Source organism: Triturus cristatus, chromosome 6 (genome assembly GCF_964204655.1).
Source record: "Triturus cristatus chromosome 6, aTriCri1.1, whole genome shotgun sequence".
Taxonomy (NCBI): Eukaryota; Metazoa; Chordata; class Amphibia; order Caudata; family Salamandridae; genus Triturus; species Triturus cristatus.
In genome coordinates this window covers 865,618,134-865,636,281 of record NC_140589.1, presented here as the reverse complement: position 1 = coordinate 865,636,281, position 18,148 = coordinate 865,618,134, and the positions used below count along the sequence as shown (strand labels likewise).

At 43.9% G+C, this 18,148-nt stretch overlaps 2 protein-coding genes across 2 annotated transcripts in view; one reads left to right on the top strand and one right to left on the bottom strand.

Annotated features, from left to right (window-relative positions):
* Positions 1 to 18,148, top strand: part of PLG (plasminogen) — a 300,429-nt gene that overhangs the window by 84,925 nt on the left and 197,356 nt on the right. The window contains exons 5-6 of the mRNA XM_085611450.1: positions 224 to 363; positions 10,135 to 10,255. Of these exons, the coding sequence (XP_085467576.1) occupies positions 224 to 363; positions 10,135 to 10,255 (261 nt within the window). The remainder of the gene's footprint in view (positions 1 to 223; positions 364 to 10,134; positions 10,256 to 18,148) is intronic.
* Positions 15,917 to 17,997, bottom strand: LOC146817977 (alpha-1A adrenergic receptor-like). Its single transcript, XM_085609083.1, has 3 exons — positions 17,978 to 17,997; positions 16,800 to 17,810; positions 15,917 to 16,064 (listed from the first exon to the last, which is right to left on the bottom strand). The coding sequence occupies exons 1-3, from the start codon at positions 17,995 to 17,997 to the stop codon at positions 15,917 to 15,919; spliced, it is 1,179 nt and encodes a 392-aa protein (XP_085465209.1).

Genomic DNA, 18,148 nt, shown 5'->3' with positions numbered 1-18,148 from the left:
AGGTGGGACTGTGTTTTTTTATTAGACAAGCTGCATTTGTCAAGCCACGAATACCTGGTATTTGTACCTATGATTTTCATATATTTTTGTTGCTCAATTCAATATTCAATATTTTTGTAGCTTGATATAAAAAACCTCGAAATTTTGATGTGCATCCATGCTTTTTTACTATTTCACCTTCACCTCCTTGGCTTACCTATAACTGTATTTTTGTTTTTCATAGCATTACTCCAGAAAAATTTCCTAATGCGGGTCTAGAGTCAAACTACTGCCGAAACCCAGACACTGATCCAAAAGGGCCTTGGTGCTACACCACTGATCCCGCTCTCAGATACGACTACTGTGATATCCAAGAATGTGAAGGTAACGTATGAAAAAAATTACTGAACTGATATTTACTCCCCTGAGTGTGAGCAGCGCATGAGGTGCACAATGTGTGCTAACCCTGACATGGAGAGGTTATTTGACTTACATTTTTAGATGAATTTCTAATGTAAATACCCTTAACAATTCCATTATTATATTGAGAGTAATTTCTTTGATGTACAATTAAATCCAAAAAGAGCTCTAGAAATGTTTGTTGCTTTGGTTTTCCAGTAGAAAAAACATTACTACTTATTGGCCCTTATTACAGAATGAGTGGTGAGTTCAATGTGGATGGAAACTATGATCCCCGGGGATATGGATGCTTTGTGTTCCCACTGGGAATTCCTTGGAAGCAACACACAGACTTCTTTTCACCACTGGCAGATGGGGAAGCAGGCGGGGCATTTCTAGAGGGCGGTGTAATTAAGACAGATGATTTCCAGCCCCATTCTCCTGGGATGCTGTGATCCATTTCAGGATTGCAGTACCGCAGGAAAGTGGAAAACTAGGGAAGAATAAAAGGTCAAGCTTTCAAGGTCATCTTTGTAGGTATACCCACCAATCAAACGTCATAGTCGATTATGCTTCTATGTTAATCCTTGGATTAAACCTTTTATCAGTTGCAACTGCAAATTATTTGACAATTTAAGCAGCCATTTTCAACAGCGGGAAAACATTCCTGCTTCTGCAAAAGGCTACCCAGGGCAGCCAATGGACCAGCTCCATTCGGCAGCAGCAGTCAACTGTGCCCAGCATTGAGCCTCCTAACCGCCAGCCAAAGTTTAGAGCTACACCTCTTCACCCTGTCACACCCCCACAAGCATTGATCCAGCCTTTCAGTGAGATCTGCTATCTTGGCCTGCCGTTGTGTATCACCATCCATCAAGATCCAGGCCCTTCTCTCGACAGAGCCGCCTTTGAGTCTGGAGGAAGTAGGTTGGGCCCCTTTTGTAGCATGGACACTTTGAAATGTAGCTATTGTGAAAGGAGTTTTTTATCTTTACCTCTCATAGTGCATTAACCCCTTCAGTGCCCATGACGAGATAGTCTCGTCATGTTGCGCGGTTGCGCTGTGCCCATGACGAGACTATCTCGTCATGAACCCCGCCCGCTAATGAAACGCCCGGCACAGGGCGTGGAAAGGGCGGGGCACTCAAGGGGTTAAAAGAACCATTGAATCAGATTATTGAGGAGTATGGGTTCCAGCTTTCTCAACTCTGCATCATCCTTGAGGTCCTCCTTGTGACTTCTTACCAGGTGATCAGGGGAGTGCTGCAGGCTTTGTTGTTCTTTGATGATTTCCAGCTCCTGGGTGTTGAATTCACTGAAGATCCTGGAACAGAAAATCTTCTGAAGGTCTGATTGACAAAGGTGAACTTACACCTTTGTCTAGGTTTACTGCTAGCTTGCATTCTCAAACTACGTGAGGAGTTTTACGACTCCTGGGTGGAGTGCTCCATCCCAATTGAGGTGCCTCCAAGTGATGAATTTGACTACCTAAGTATAGGAAGTGCGTTGTCATAAAATTCTGCATGTAGTTTGTAAATACCTAAATTTAGTAAACTTCCACAAAAGAGTAAGTTTGACTTTGTGAATCAGGTCCACAGAGAGGTGGTGTGGTATTTTTTCCTTTTCTCCACAGCTCACAAATCAGTTGAAATTAAGACACTTTAGCTGACTTTATGAAGGCCAACATTTTCCAAATTCTTCTGAGCACATTGGTGTAATAAAAAAGATCATCAACCACACCTACACAAAACGCCAAAATACCACCCTCAGTCTCCACTATGACAACTCCAGAAGTCTCCTTGGACTTTATTATGGCAGCCCTCAAAACCATAGAAAGCCTTTAGTGCCAAAGTACAACTCTTGACTATGGAAATTAATACAGAAGTTAAACTACTGAAGGGGCACATGACCCAACTGAGACATCGGGTGGACTCCACGGAGTGAAGAGTCAACAACCTTGAGATGTGAGTGACGGAAATCATGAAGTCTAGTAGGGAACTAAGGAGCATCCAGAATAGATCGACAAAATTGTAGGAGTAATGGCAGGAACAACCTCTGTATCTTTGGTGTCCTGAAGTCAGAGGACACATGTGACGTCTCGTTGTTCCCTCAGATTTTCCTCCCTCAACTCCTAGGCATGGCTTTCTCACCTCCTTAAGCATTTCAGCAAGCACTCTGCATTGCTACGTGATTCTCACCAGCACGTCAGGAGCCTTGCCCAATTATTGTCTACCTCCTGATCTTTTTGGAGGCCTGGAAACATAGTCCATACCAACATGACATCTGTAGGATTATATTTTCGGCAGACTTCTCCTATTAAATATAAATCCTGCAGAAGAAGTTGCTGACTTTATGGCCTAGAACCGGCCACCATACTGATGACCGTCAAAGACAAGATTAAGGAATTCTGTTACCCAGCTGAACTGGAACTCTGTTTGGAAAATGCCAGTGAGAAACAAAATCAGAACATGGACACTATGCCCCTTTACCATGGCATCTCAGATGCCACTTATGGAGGCCTCTGCCAGGAACATAGATTTAGAGAAGGACCTCACACAGGTATTCCACCAGGATCAAGATAAATCAAGATCCACCCCATAAACCGTGACTGATGTTTCCGGTCCTATCCCGAGACTGCGATCAGGTCTTTTTCTTCTTCATGCTCGCCACCCCAGGGTGGGATGATCCAGCTTACCCTTGCCCTATTGAGCGGTGGCCACTCAAAGTGGTCTGTAACCCCCCAACCCCAAACAAAAGTTTAACTCATTGGACATTGCTTCTAAATATCCCTCCCTAATTGCATTTGTATCCATAACTGATTTTCTGGCTCCTATCCCCGCAGAGTAAAACACTATGCCTCGAAATTGTACTGTGCACCTGTCCCTTTGGTCTCTCAACATGAACCACATGATCCATTATATCAAATTTAACTATCTATTTGGCATGCTCCCTTTGAAAATTCCTGCTGAAACTCTATGGCAGATTGATGGGGCTGTGCAGAAACAGGAGTGGGACTCAACACCTCTGAGGCTAGCGTCCAATAAACGTTATGCCACCACAACCTCTGGTGGCCTGGCCTCCCTCTTTTTGGACCTACTACAGAGCTCATCACTTGTCACAGATGGCCTATCACTTGAGGTCACACAGTGGAACACCTCTCTGGGTCACGACAGAACGTCGATTCTATGAATGAACACAGGGCTTATCAATCCTCTATGCTGGTCCTAGAGCCTCAACCAGTTCTCACAAGCTGATGCTGACAGAAATAGATGTACTATGGAAATCGACCCAGGTCAGGGTTATGACCTGTTGAAGGGAGAAGGATTCCTACCTCCTAAAGCATCCCTGTGGCTTAATGGAGCCATCACCGTCGATCACTCCATGCTATCTTGGCCGGATTTAGCCCGGGCTGGGATCTTGAAGATGCAACACCTACTGGAAGAGGGCACTATCATGTCCTTCACCGACCTCACCATGGAATATCATCTTCCGTGATTCCACTTCTGGCAATACCTCCAGGTTTGACACTGTCTCCAAACCCAGAGACACTCAGGGGACTGGTCTTCACCCCCTTCGTCACTCCACTCCCACCTAGTGCAATGGGGCCAACATAAAAAGCTGATTTGGGTCTCTATGGACTCATGGTGACAAAACTGTTCTTTGACATTTGGAATGTCTGTCCAGGATTCAATAGAAGGACCTCCTACAGGCATCGCGCATTCCTACAACCTGGTCTCAACTCATGGCTTCAAACGACAAGAGACTACGGAAGGCCAGAATTAAGTTTTGCCATTTCAAGGTTTTACATGACTTTCACTGGTCCCTAGCTAGACTATATAGAGCCAAGCTAGCAGCCATTCTGGCTGGTGAGGTCTTCAGGCAGTCTGTGATATACTGCACATTCCCTGGGCCTGTCTAGTGCTCCATCCCTTCTAGTCCACCTGCTCAGAGGCACTTTTGGAAACTTTCGGACACCCCCTATAAGCGTCGGTAGCAGTCATCCATGGCACCCGGGACTTGTCAGATCTTACTACCCACGAAAAACGCTAACTAGCCTGGGTACTGACAGCAGCCAAGCTGCGCATACTTCCCAGATGGTCCACACCCGCTGCCCGACCCAGAAAGACTGGTTTGAGAGTGTTGCTGCGACAACTGCACATGAACGTCTGATATACAGACTGAATGACCAGGAACATGTTTTTAGTGATATCAAGGATTCATTCCTACTCTGAGGCCAACGCGGTCCACCTGACGTCCCCCCCAGACCCTGCCGCTAGACTGACCACTGATGGAAACATCCCTAGCCATTGATCCTACACAACTACTGTTCTCGTCGTCCTTTGCACCCCTTACCGGCCCCCTCACATTCCCATTGTCCGACGTCACTCAGATGTTCCCCATCACTGCACATTTGTTCTCTGCCTCCTCTCTCGCGATACCCCTCAAACACCCTATTCCCGCTTCTGATGTCCTCGATGTGAGAGCCACACTTCTAAACCCCGATTTTTCGTATCGTACAATGTGCGATGAGATCTGGCAGAAGGGATATGTTGGGCAAAATGTTGATACCAATCTTTGGTTGTGATCTACTTTCTGTTCTTGTTTTCTTTTTCCTTCTTATAATGGCAATAAAAAGATTTAAACTCAAAATATTATTCCCCAACAGTATATATGTTGTCAGAGATATAAAAAAAAGTAGATTTTATTAACTCGGTCCTTTCTACCTCGTAGAGTACAAAAATGTGTGCAAAACATATAAAACATATGACGTGAAGAAACCAATACGTAAATACATCTTGTAATGAAATGGGAGTCATTTTCATTCTCGATCCTAGTTACTTTTTACATCTTGTTTTGCTTTTCAAACTTACTTTGTATTAATGTCGTATTGACTTAGGATAATTACAATAATGTAAATAACATATTTCTCATACAAGTGTCTAACTAGACTGCACTTTAAAATTCAAGACATCAAACCTAAAAAACAGATTCAACCTAACTCATCTTCGTCTAAAGTCTGAGCGCATTATTCAAATAACTGCTACTTTGAAAGATCTGTGACTGTGGCATAAACATGAATTCCTACAAGAAAGGAGGTGGTAATGCACATATCACAGCTGTAATTTTGCCACTAGCAGTAGTCAAGTAATTTATCAGCATTCAGCTAAAGAGTGGTTTTTGCCAGGATTTCCCTTTGACTTATTTATTTAATGTAAACATTTAAGAGTGGCCACGTAAAATTGTTGCAGTAATACTGCATATGTTACTAGAGAGATCGTATGGTATTATAGCACCACTTAAGGGCAATTGTGAGTGCAACATCTGGAACGGGAATAACATGAGGAAATTGGTGTTCAAGCACTGACATCTGCTGGAGTTTCTTGCATTCAGTCCCGTTTTCTAAGGACATGTTTTACTAACTTTGGGGCATATTATCAAGACAGGCGATGAAATTATCGCCGCTTTAGCGGCAGAAAACTGCCGCTAAAACGGCGATAATGGGCTTGATAATATGCTCTATGGAATTCCAATTGAAGCCCATGTTAGATGTCCCTCACATCTAACATGGGCTTCTAAGGGAATTCTCAAGGGCATATTATCAAGCCCATTATCGCCGATTTAGCGGCAGTTTTCTGCCGCTAAAGCAGCGATAATGTTATCGCCTGTCTTGATAATATGCCCCTTTGACCGGACAGGTTTGTCTCAGATTACAGTGGCGGCTGGTGCATAGGGGCGAAAGGGGCGTTGCCTCACTAGACTCGAGATGAGGATCGGGGAGGAGACAAGAGAGACACCACACGCAATGGAGCAGCCTCAAATGAAGTGCTCACTGCCCCGTGTCGGACTCGAACACAAATCAAAAATTCTGTTTTGTGTTTTGTTTTTTCCTAGGAAGGGACAAGGTCACACGTCAGAGACACCTCCTGCGCATGTGGTGGCCGGGGCGAGGACTATTGCTCGCCCTCGAAGGACATGCGAGAGGAGTAATGTCATCCTGAAGGGAGTGGCCAGAGAAAGCGGAAAATAGTTGGTTTCAAATGGGGCGCCTATGTTGCGGCCCACACGACTTCAGCAGCGCGCCACTGAAATGAATGGCAAGGGTCAGGGCAGTGGGTGGCAACAACCGGAGCACTCCCTTGCCTTCGCGCTAGTCCCAGACCTCCTGATTGGACAGTGGGAGGTGAGGGAGTAGGCTGCGGATTGCGGAAGGGCCTGCCGACCACCGAGCAGCTCTGACTCCGGCACTGAATTTACCAAAAAGTACAAAAATCTAGCGTGGAAAATGGCTTGCTGGGATTAGGATTACAGCTTGCGTCGAGGTGACCAATCATGGACGAAGCTTGGGTAATTGGAATCCTAAAGTAAAACTGATCCCCATTGCGGTGCCCGAATATAACAATGACCCACCACATTCTAACAGACAGCACCAAGGCACTCCACTGCATAAATTAACAATTGCCGCAGTGAAAGAAAAGCGGCACGTAAAATATGAAAAGACGTGCGTGCAGCCTGAATCTTTGTAGATTAAGGAGCAGTGAAAGAAGCGGCAGGACAGATGATCGGCACGCAGCAGGTGCGCTGCACTCCATGTGCTGCTGGCTGTGCACAGTGCATTGCTCGGGATGGACACCGGCCGCAGTCACAGAAGAGCACCGCAGAAGACTACCGACAGGCTGGGGTGCGAGTCGTGCGACAATAGGTAAGTGCAATTCTATTTTGGTGTCCGACAGGTGGAGCCCATCTAATTTGTTTTTCACTCCTTCCTTCAAAACATTTTCAGGGGGGAAACCCTCCCGAGCCCCCTTCCCCCCTTCCACCACCGGGCAACCTGGACCTCCATGCCCCGCCACCTTCAAATGTCACCAGCCGCCGCTGCTCAGATATACCATGGATTATTAGCACTTGTAGTAAATCCATAGGTGGTATACTGCATGACCCATAATCCTAGTTTGAGCAGGTCGTTCAGCCAGATACACCGGCTGTCTGAAGACAGACTAGTAAAGGTAATACAGAAAATCATGATGAGAACATTATGGTATAACGATAAGCAGTTAACTGAAGTTATGTAGTGGTAATATGATTAAAATTATGATTGCCAATAATTTGTCTAGTTGCAAAATGGAGTAAGTGTGCCACAATAGCCACTGATGGCCTTCCACTGTCCAACCTTGAGAGAAGCAACAATTACAAAGAGAACAAATGTCCAATGGTAGTAGGAAGGAATTTGTTTTCTTCAAGGAAGAACATTTTTTATTATATTTTATTGGTAGTATCAAACACATACATTTTTCTATAATAAACTTACTTTTAAATTTCTTCTCTTTAAAAACAGTTGCCACCATAAAAAAATATAATACATAAAAATCAAGCCAGTAATTAATTAAATTACATTTGCACTAACCCGTTACAATGCTGTTATGATGATATATATACAGATCCACATTACTCAACCTAATTAATTGTGGGTCTAAATTACACCAAATCCCATTATATCTTCAAATGTGATTGTTCTTTTTCACATAAATGTTTTCGTGTGATCTATTTTGCACAATTTTTTTTAACAGCCAAAGAAAAAAGAGGGTATCTCAGATATTGCAAAATAAGGGAACGGGCTATCTACATGGAAATAAACACAAGCTTCCGTTCGACTGTTATAAAGCCATCCTTCCCAATTATACCATACAAAGTTGTACGTCTCAGATGGAAAATATTTAAACATTCGTGAGCCTAAATAAGAAAACATTTGCTCCCAAAAATGATTCAGAACTAGACAGGTGGCAATAAGAAGCTTCCAACCTCCCTCCCCCTCACGATGACATCTAAAACAGCAATTTATGAAAGATGGAAATAACCTGTTGATTTGGTTAGGAGTACATTAGAGCGTCCAACACAAGAAAAATTCCATTCTCCTAAGATATGCGACTCAAAATATCTTATAACAATATTGGCTTAATGCCTCCCAGTATTTAAATGTAACTCTCAACCCATTTTGCTTCTCTACTCTCTCAAGGGGGATGCGGAGAAGGGTTACATGTTGGCTAGTCTGTATGTGTATATAGCAGCTGCTAATATCTCTAAGTTGAAATTTGAACAACATTTTTAAAAATACCTTTAAAACTTGTGATATATATATATGTATGATCCTGCTGATTTTCAAAAAACTAAACCAAAGCTCTTTACCCACACCATTATCTGATATACCAGCTGCACCCACGTTTTCCATTAAGTTATAAAATTAAAATCAGCAACAATATGGAAGCCTAAAGTATTCCAACAATGTAATTCTGGACAAAGGCTGATACTAAGAACAGACAGAAAGGAGACCCAATCCATAACTAAAGCGGAAAGCCTTTGAAGAAGAAATTAGCTAAAGACTTGAGGGATTACATCTCAGAAATGTGAGCACATGTAGGCCCAGATGTAGTATTGCTCTGGTCCTAAAAATCATTTGCAATTTGTACTAGCTTTATAACAACAAGAAGATTCATTTGCAAGCCTCAGTATGTACTAATAAGTCGGTTCACAAAATATGAATTCGGTGTCAGTCCAAAAAGGACCCCTTCCCTTTTCAAATAAATTACCACTCAAAACTTGGGAATAAGTTAGGGCTAAAATGGACCCGAGAAGCTTCCCTACCGTTTTGGATGGAATAAAATATTGAACCCAGGCACATTTTCATATATAATAATAGTCACATGTTCAATTACGGAACTTAAACACTGTTTATGGACTCCAAATAATACTCTTGAAAGAGACAGTATAAAATTCTGTAAAGAAAGTAATTGGTTTTGAAACTCAGAGAGAAGGATCTGTGGACTGTCTCCACCTTTCCTCACGTTTGTGAAAACATTGTGCTGAAAGTTGGGATTGTGTGATGGGAGTAGCTCACAGTTAGGGAAATCTATTTTTTAGCATTGGTAGTAAACTTACTATTCTTTGCTGAACGAGGCATGTTGAGTGTTTGCATTTCCCTCATTGAAATATTTATTTTCAATACACTTAAGAATAATATTAGCCAATTTAGATCCATATGTAAGATAGACATCACAGGACAAAGGCTAGTTGCATATATTCTGTCCTGCAGCCCATTTAAGCACTCATCGTAAGTTGCCTGAAGCAGTATCTACAGGAGGGACTATGCCAGTGTATCTGAGCCGACTTTCCTGGTGCCTCTGTGCCTGGAAGTATAGGGTGCGTACACTCCAGTCCCAATATTTCCAAAGACAGAGAGATCGGGCTCGCACTCCCCAGCCGGAGCTCTGAGGGCTTTGGGCAGCTGCAGTGACTGGCCACTACTGGCTCACTTGCCTCGGCATGGGGTGGAGCAGAAAAAGCTAGGTGATACTGGCCGGAGCCATTCGTCTGCTCCTGACTTAAAGGGGAACTTGTAATGAGGTCCTTGGTGGTAATGGCAGCCCCTAGATGATTGGGTCAGGCAAAAAACAAGTTCCAAATAGAAACAGCATACAAAAGCATCTCTGAAATGAAGAGAAGAGACCATGAAAATACCATTGCTACTCAATGAGACAATTTAACACCCCAGTCCCACAAATATACATTTCATTATTTCTCATATAAGAAGTAATCACAAGTTGGCCTGCCATTTAGTGGGTTGCGTTACTAGTGTTTCTGTGGTGCAATGTTATTTGTTCTCTTTACAGTAAATCCATGTCATTTACCAAGCGGTTGTACAGTAAGAATTTGTGGTTGTGTGCGATCTGTGCTTATATGTATTCTGCTTGTCTTCCTATTTTGCAGAGGATTGTATGCACTGCAGTGGAGAAAACTATAAAGGCACTGTATCAAAAACAGAGTCTGGCTATGAATGTCAGAACTGGGACTCACAAACACCTCACAGTCATGGATACAAACCTGAAATGTAAGTAACAACAAGAACAATCTACGTTAATCAGAGCAAGTAATTATCAGACACGGTCAAATATACATACAGTTTCTCCTTTTACACGTAACTCCAAAATCTTTCATATCGCTTTAAGAAAAACAGGCCAATTTTCTTGATGAAGCTTTTTCATATCACACTGCCTGTGTGTATATGTCTCCCCCCACTTTTTGCTTTTATGGGACTGTAGTTACCGGCATAATATGAATGTGTGCATAGGGAGGCTGCTAAAAAAGCTCTTAGGGCATGTTTTCTACCCTTAATACATAATGGCAAATGATTAATCCCAGTTGGCAGCACAGGCTTTTAGGCAAGACCGCAGGACAGCTGTGCAGAAAATGGTACCAGTTTGAGTGTTTGTTTGCTGGTGAAGAAGGAGAAGTTCCATTTTAGTTAGCTGCCCCTGGGTGGGTTGATAGACCTTCAAACAACGTTCCTGGGGCCCTTCTATCTTGGACCCCCAGAATTGTGCTTTCTAGGATACTTTTATCCTCCTTCAGAGGAAGTGGTGCAAAGGTAGACAAGACCTGTTGGGAGAACCTGTCAGTGACCAGTTCAGTGACCTCAATCAGCCATTGCTGATGTACCACTGTTTCTTGCTGCTTTCCCCACCATACCTGGAATAGTAAAAGAAAAGAAGAGGAACAACCTAATGTCTGTGTCTCCTGGGAAGAGGGCTGAGGCCTTGTATCATGCTTTTTCTTGTGCTCAAGCTCAAACATGCTTCTCAATGATCAGCCTATCTGGAATCCTGTAGCCCAAGGGACATTAAGGACAAAAAGAGGGCTTCTTTACAGGAGAACCAGCAGAGCAATGGGAACTGGAACCTATACTATACATGGCTGAAGACAGTGGTTGAGTCTTTCCACACTTCTATTTGTGATCTGGCATTCCCAATGCTGTCCCTTGCAGTTGTAAAATTTGTAAGTGAGAAGGAGGAGGCCAATCATTAAAAGACTGAGACTGAACCTTTGGTGGTGGCTCTTGAAAAGTGGTATAGAAGTCTATTTTCTACTGGGGACTATGGCCTGGGTTGCCCGGAAGATGTCCTTGAAGCTGAAAATATTTGAGCATACCACTCTGTTAGGTAACTAACCCTAATTCTGACCACTGAGCTGATGTGAGGCAGCAACATATGTTGGTAACTGTTTTTTTTGTTTTTCTTGCAAGAATGAACTCTACTGGGCGCTCTTGGTAACGCGCATAGACTGACATTGACTTTTTATGCCACCATTGTTGCATTTGTGCATTTGTTGACATTTTCTGTCAAATCTCTGATCTCCTATTTCGCTTATCTAATTTTGTCATCTATTCTTGATTCAATCATTGTTTTTTTTCTTCTTTTTGCTAACTTGCTTTAAGAATTTTATTGATTGGTTTCTTTTTTGCCTATCCCCACCATTATTGGTCGTAATGGCAATATAAAGAATGTGAATCCTATTTTGAGGGACATGCACAATGTGAGGTTGTCTCTCCTCCTTTTCAGTAGGAACATCAGGACCTCAAGCTCAGGTAGCTTACAGCAAATTGAGACTTCCTATCATGAATGTGTTGTTTGGCACTGTCGGAGCACTGGAGGACTGTGGACCTGATCCCTTGCAATTGACTCTTACTAGACATTAATTGGGAGCTGTACTGCATCCTAATATCTTACCCATGCCAATAGTTTCAAATGCATATCCCATTTTGCATTTAAATGGTGTGAGGTCATTTTGCATCAGTCATTGGGGCCTGTCTGTATCTACCTGTGCCTATCTATGCACCTCTTGTGTTAAAGTCTACTGTAACAATTTTCCAAACTAAAACTTCCTCAGTCCCAGATGTATTCATTCCACCCTTATCCATATCAATACCCATGACACAAATATTTGATATGGGAAGACCTAAACCATTGGCAATCAAACACTCATATTGAGATCCTTCGAAAACTCCTCATATGACTCAGTAAAACACAGTCAATTTGCTATTCTCTTCAACCCTACTAATGCTGCTGATGTTATCCTTGACAATCCTGATTCCTCTCTTGGAACCTTTGCTGATTAAATAGTGTCTTCTTAGCCAACAGGGTGTAACAGAATTTCCAGCACATCGTGATATTCCTAAGACCCAATCCCAAACAAGACAACAAACAGAAAACTAGAAATAACAAGTTATTTACAAACACGCATGCAGACGTCTCAACCCTCAAATCTACATCAACTGGTCTCAAACACCTGAATCCATGAAAACAGCTGAAACACTGATTATGAAACAAAAATTATCTCAGAAGTTTACGATCAAAGCAAAAACTAAACACTGCACAAATCAGTTCTGAGGACCCCTCAGGCCATGCGCGTTTTGGATGACCTAAACTGAGGGCTTGGTGAGCAGACAGACTCTGGACACCCCCACAGGATGAGTCATCCGCTAGACCAGCTAGCTCTATGATGCCACTACCACCCCCCTGTATTCTACAGAGGTGTATGTAGTTTCTGGCAACCACTTAACATGACAACCATGATTTCTCAGGTTTCGTGGAAAACAATATGGTATCTTTCGCTCAGTTACTCGTGCTTACTCTTCTCAGAATACACATAGAATGACGATTGGAACGGTTTCAACAATTATTTATCGGTCAAGCATCAGTCTAGTGTGAAACATATTAGGTGCGACAATTAAAAGACAGGAGCAGACAAATATGATTTCTAGCACCAATATCATAAATTGTAGATACATTTCTATCATAGTGCTAATCAGATGAATAAAAGCATATTATATAAAACAATAGCATTGGCGTACTCCTACAATGCGTTGCCTACCTAAATGTACCTAGCCTAGATATGTAGGTGAAGCATGTTTATGTAAATGTCGGGATAGATCCTAATGGAGCCAAGAATCCCCCGGGGAAGTACTAACCCCTCACCTAATGGTTTAGAATGAAGGACCCCGTCTCTGCGTCTAGGATGGCACCCCGCAAGGGATGTCAGCTCTCTGCCTGTCAAAGGATCAGCCTGCAGTGTCTCAGTCCAGCCTGGAAGGAATTCTCCTCTGTTCTTGTATGGGGGAGTGAGGGTCTTTTATACTAAAGTGGTCACTCCAGGTTTTCTTCTAAAATCAATATATTTTGAAAACATTTACTAATCGCTCGCTAATCCTTTTCTAAACAAAAACACTCCTGCATAACTGGCTGTTGGCCATAGTTTAAAAAAAGTGGTGACCCTTATACAGAATAAATCTGCTGTGCCTGAGGACATGTTTATGTACGTCAGGTACAGGGATTAAGATAGGATACCGAGCCTGGTGTCGAAGAGGAATGTATGATGTTACAACGCATACCTTTACAATGCATACCTTTACAACGCAGTTTTTACATCACAACATCCTTTACAACACATTATTTTACATCACATGCCATTATATCACATTTTCAGAAACTAACTTTACAACGCATTCCATTACATCACATTATACCTTTACAACGAATACCATTACAATGCATACCATTACATCGCATTTAAGGTAAGTGTTGGATAGTATAGGGGTAATAATTACTATTCTAAATCCAGTGAGTGCAACAGTAGGGTAAGTGTTGGATAGTGTAGGGGTAAAAATTACTATTCTAATTCCAGTGAGTGCAACAGTAGGGTAAGTGTTGGATAGTGTAGGGGTAAAAATTACTATTCTAACTCCAGTGAGTGCAACAGTAGGGTAAGTGTTTGATAGTGTAAGGGTACTATGCATTGTAATGCTATGCATTGTAATGACTTGCGATGTAATGCCTGCATTGTAGTGACATGCATTGTAATGACATGAGTTGTAGTGACATGCGATGTAAAGGATGTTGCGATGTAATGACTGCTATGTAAAGGTAGTGCAATGTAATGACTGCGTTGTAAAGGTTGTTTCCCATCGAAGAGACAGACGTAAGCCACTAGGTAAAAGGTCACCTGTGTAGAACGGTTATGTCGTGTGGATGGGACAAAATGTATGCAATTGTTATGTAAATGATGGGACTATCCTAAAGGACATGACATCCTATTCTCCCTCTCTCCATAAATTGACCACAAGCAACAATTATTCATCAAAAAACATATAAGACTTTGAGTCGACAACCCATAGCAATGTTCCTCAAATTCCCCCACACAACGTTCAACAGCACTCCTTCTACAATCTCTTCACTGATGACATAGACATAGATGCATCATATGAAGACAACATACTAACTTCCTCCGTCATCAAATCCCATTCCATAACTGTTTTCACTTCATTCAGAAACGTTATTGTAGACACTCTAAGCACCACTACCCTCTCTTCTTTTCTGAAAAGTGGACACATGTGCTACTGCACCATAACATTCCATTGAGACCCAAACAACCTAGCTAAGTTTTCTACCTTTACCCACCTACGCTTTCTAGGCAAGGGCCTTAAAAAACCTACATAATTTCACGATCAATACAATAGACTGTCAGAGCTACTAAAGACCTTTGAATAAGGTTTCAATCCCTACTAAAGCACTGACAGATTGACAATGCAGGTTGTCATTGTTAGTTTGTGAATAATGAACATAGGTGACCTGTTTATTTGGATCTTCATTGACCCCTTGACAGACCTCTTTTCTTTACACCTTCTGGACTCATGAGGGCATCTAGAAGACAGTCCTCAACATGCTCACCTTTTTTGTCTGGACAACAGACAAAAAAGGATGTAAATTGCGCACCAACTTTTTGTGAACAGAATTTAATTTTGTGACAAGTCCTATGTATTAACAGGATGCATTGCAAAATCTCCTGTCGCAGGGTGTTGCAGAATGACCTGCATTTTAATAGGCAGACTGCTATTTATGACCCTTTGTGATTGGCTGCAAACACAGAAATGGTTGCTTAGATGGAACAGCACGCCAATATACCCTTGTTTGCCTTCCCAAATGGGAACCTCTTTAGGTTTCGCCTGCACAGCCCTTCCACTGTACTTGTGAAATCTTTTGTTTTCAATATAAATCTTAAAAGGCGCTTACATCCCACCCCCTTGCTCTCCTTGCTTTTCATTGGTTCCTGTGCTTGCCAATTACGTTTCCTCTGCTTCTATTGCCTGTAGCATACATTTCCTGTTGTTCCTCTGTGTGTTTGCTCTTATCAGTTTTCCGAGGCCCAAGTACTCCTTTTCCATCTGCTGAACTTCTTTATGATGCTGCTCTCTTGATGTCGACAAAGGTCAGCGTCCTAGTGTTCTTTCTCGCCAGTGTGCACCTCAGATACACTGCACTTCCTGTTTCTTCAGCCCGCAAATCTCCCCGTGGCTGCACTAGAAAACAAGCATTGAAAATGCAATAGGTCTCGCCTTTGATTAAGTTAATGCCATTTGATTTGCTAATGGTATTGTATAGCAACACAAATGGCTTCAACTTAATTAAAGACGAGACCTATTGCATTTTTAATGCTTGTTTACTAGCTGTTCAGAAGTTTTCCTTTAGAACGTATGTAGGTAGCTATGGTAAAACAAGCCTTTGCAACAGGTAAAATCTTGTAAAGAACAAAAGAAAAGTTGCCAAGGAGGCCCTCTTCAATCTCCACTGGGTTCACCACTACCCTTGGGTTCGGGAGCAGCGTGATGCCTGGCGTTAAGCGCTTCAATGCTTTGTCTGGAGTAGTAAGCACTATGAATTCAATCGCGATATTGATGATAGCAATTATTGCACGCTAATCCGGATGGGCACACGATGAAACAGAACACGCACATGTTGAAGCACCGATGCGCGCGTGCACACACGGATAATTGATTACTCCAGCTGGGCTGACTGAGCGCGGTGAGGCTGGCAGGAAGATGTTCGGTTGGAACGGACATGCAACTGGCTGACCTAAAGGTGGATATATAGATAAAATGACACAGCTGAACGACAGAGGGAAATAAAAGGACGAGTGAGTGGTTGAACAGATTGATTGACGAATTAACACAGGTTGATCACCAAACAAATAACTAGAAATTAGATGGAAGGATAGCTGCAGAGAGAGAGAGGGGGACACGAAAGATGGATAGGGGAACGGACAAACGGATGAATGGACGGACAGCTGAAGAGACGGACAGACAGATGAAGAGACGGACGGAGAGCTCTCCAGCTCGCACAAGGACATTAAAAAAGTATCTATATTAATACACATGTGAAAGAGACAGCCTATAGTTGTTACACGGTGCCAGTTCAGTGTTTCACTTGTCAAAATTAATTCGGGATGTTTTACCCATTTTGCTGGAAGGGAGGCTGGCGCGATTGAAAATGGCACAGTGATGCCCGTTTGTAGGGTTCAATGGACGCATACCACACTCATTGACGTTTGCCACAGATAGAATTTAAAACCGTAAACCACTGAAACCGCCTTGTGTTTTTAATGTAATTTGGAATGGTTTAAAGCATCCCCTGTGTAATTTGCACGTGTATGTTAAAGTCCCGTCACTTTGTGGAAGGTGGATGAAGAGAGCGTCCACAGGTGGCAGCTGCACGCACGTGCCTTGCGCTCCTCCCAGCCGCGCAGCGCAGCGCAGCAGGTATCACCTACCTAGTGGCAGCACGAAGAAGGGGAACCAGCAGAGGATGAAGACCCCTACCACGATGGCCAGCGTCTTGGCTGCCTTCTTCTCTCGGGAGAACTTGAGCGGGCGCACGGAGAGCGAGCGGCGGAAGGTGTGGCTGGCCTTGGCCCGGGACAGCGACTCCTCCAGCACGCTGCGGCAGTGGATGCGCAGCACCACCTCCATGGACTTGCTACGCTCCTTCTTGACGGCCGCCTCCAGGCTGCGTGTGGTCCGGCGGCCGACCACGTAGATCTGGAAGTACATGACCAAGATCACTAGGAGCGGCAGGTAGAAGGAGCAGAGCGACGAGAAGAGGACATAGCTGGGCTCCTCGGTGATGCTGCACACACTCTTGTCCAGAGGAGGGGGCTCCTTTAAGCCCAGCAGGGGTCTGATGGAGATGGCCAAGGAGGAGAGCCAGAGGAGGACGAGGATCACCATGGCTTTGCGCTCCATCATGACGGTCGGGTACTTGAGCGAGTACTTGACCCCAATGTACCCGTCTATGGAGATGATGCACAGGCTCATGATGGACGCCGTGCAGCACAGGACCTCCACCGCCACCCAGACATTGCAGAAGATGCGCCCGAAGGTCCAGAAGCCCAGCACCTCCAGGGTGGCTGAGAAGGCCAGCACCGAGGTGCTGAGCAGCAGGTTGACGATGAAGTAGTTTGTGACCGTCTGCAGGTACTGGTTGAAGGCCACCGACAGGATGAACAGAATGTTGCCCACGATGGCGAAGAGGATGAAGACGGCCAGGAAGATGCCCACCCCGATGGCCTGCGGGTCCAGGGGCAGCAGGGACCTGAGGGTGCTGTTGTTCTCCGAGGCCTTCCCGACCTGGGAGGATCGGTCGGGCTCCATGCGGCTCCCATTCACACTGGCATTCCCAAAATCGACAAAAGTAATTTTAACATGGTCAGGAGAAATTCGGTTCCAAGCGAATGTTCGGTTGGGCGGCAGGCATCCTCGCTGCCCTGCCCCCTCCCCGCTAGCAGAAGTTGGGTATCGAGGTCAGCGGATCGGTAGACGCAAAAGTGCGCACAGAAGACGGCTTCATTGCGCATCCATCACAGAGCTGCCACTCGACCAGTTAGTGGACAAACTGCAGTACACCCCTGGGTGGCACGCCATGTCCTCCTGAGACTTTGGGATTACCTGCTTTCAACTGGTGGCATCGCCCGGCAGAGGGAGAATCCTTTCTGTGTGTGAGCATCACTCGAAGCTCAAACAGCCCAACACCAGCTGCGCCAGGCCCTCCCTTCCCGAGCCAGCACATGGCAGCAACTGCACCTCACAGCAGCTGCTCTTCATTGCTCTGTGCCCTCT

Excerpts from the sequence above, each read along its gene's own strand:
- LOC146817977 (XM_085609083.1), bottom strand. The coding sequence starts at position 17,997 with ATGCCACCAGTTGAAAGCAG. Across the intron at positions 17,811-17,977 it reads ATGCCACCAGTTGAAAGCAG|CGGGGAGGGGGCAGGGCAGC; the intron begins GTAATCCCAAAG and ends AACTTCTGCTAG. Across the intron at positions 16,065-16,799 it reads TTCGTGCTGCCACTAGGTAG|CCTCACCGCGCTCAGTCAGC; the intron begins GTGATACCTGCT and ends TCTTCCTGCCAG.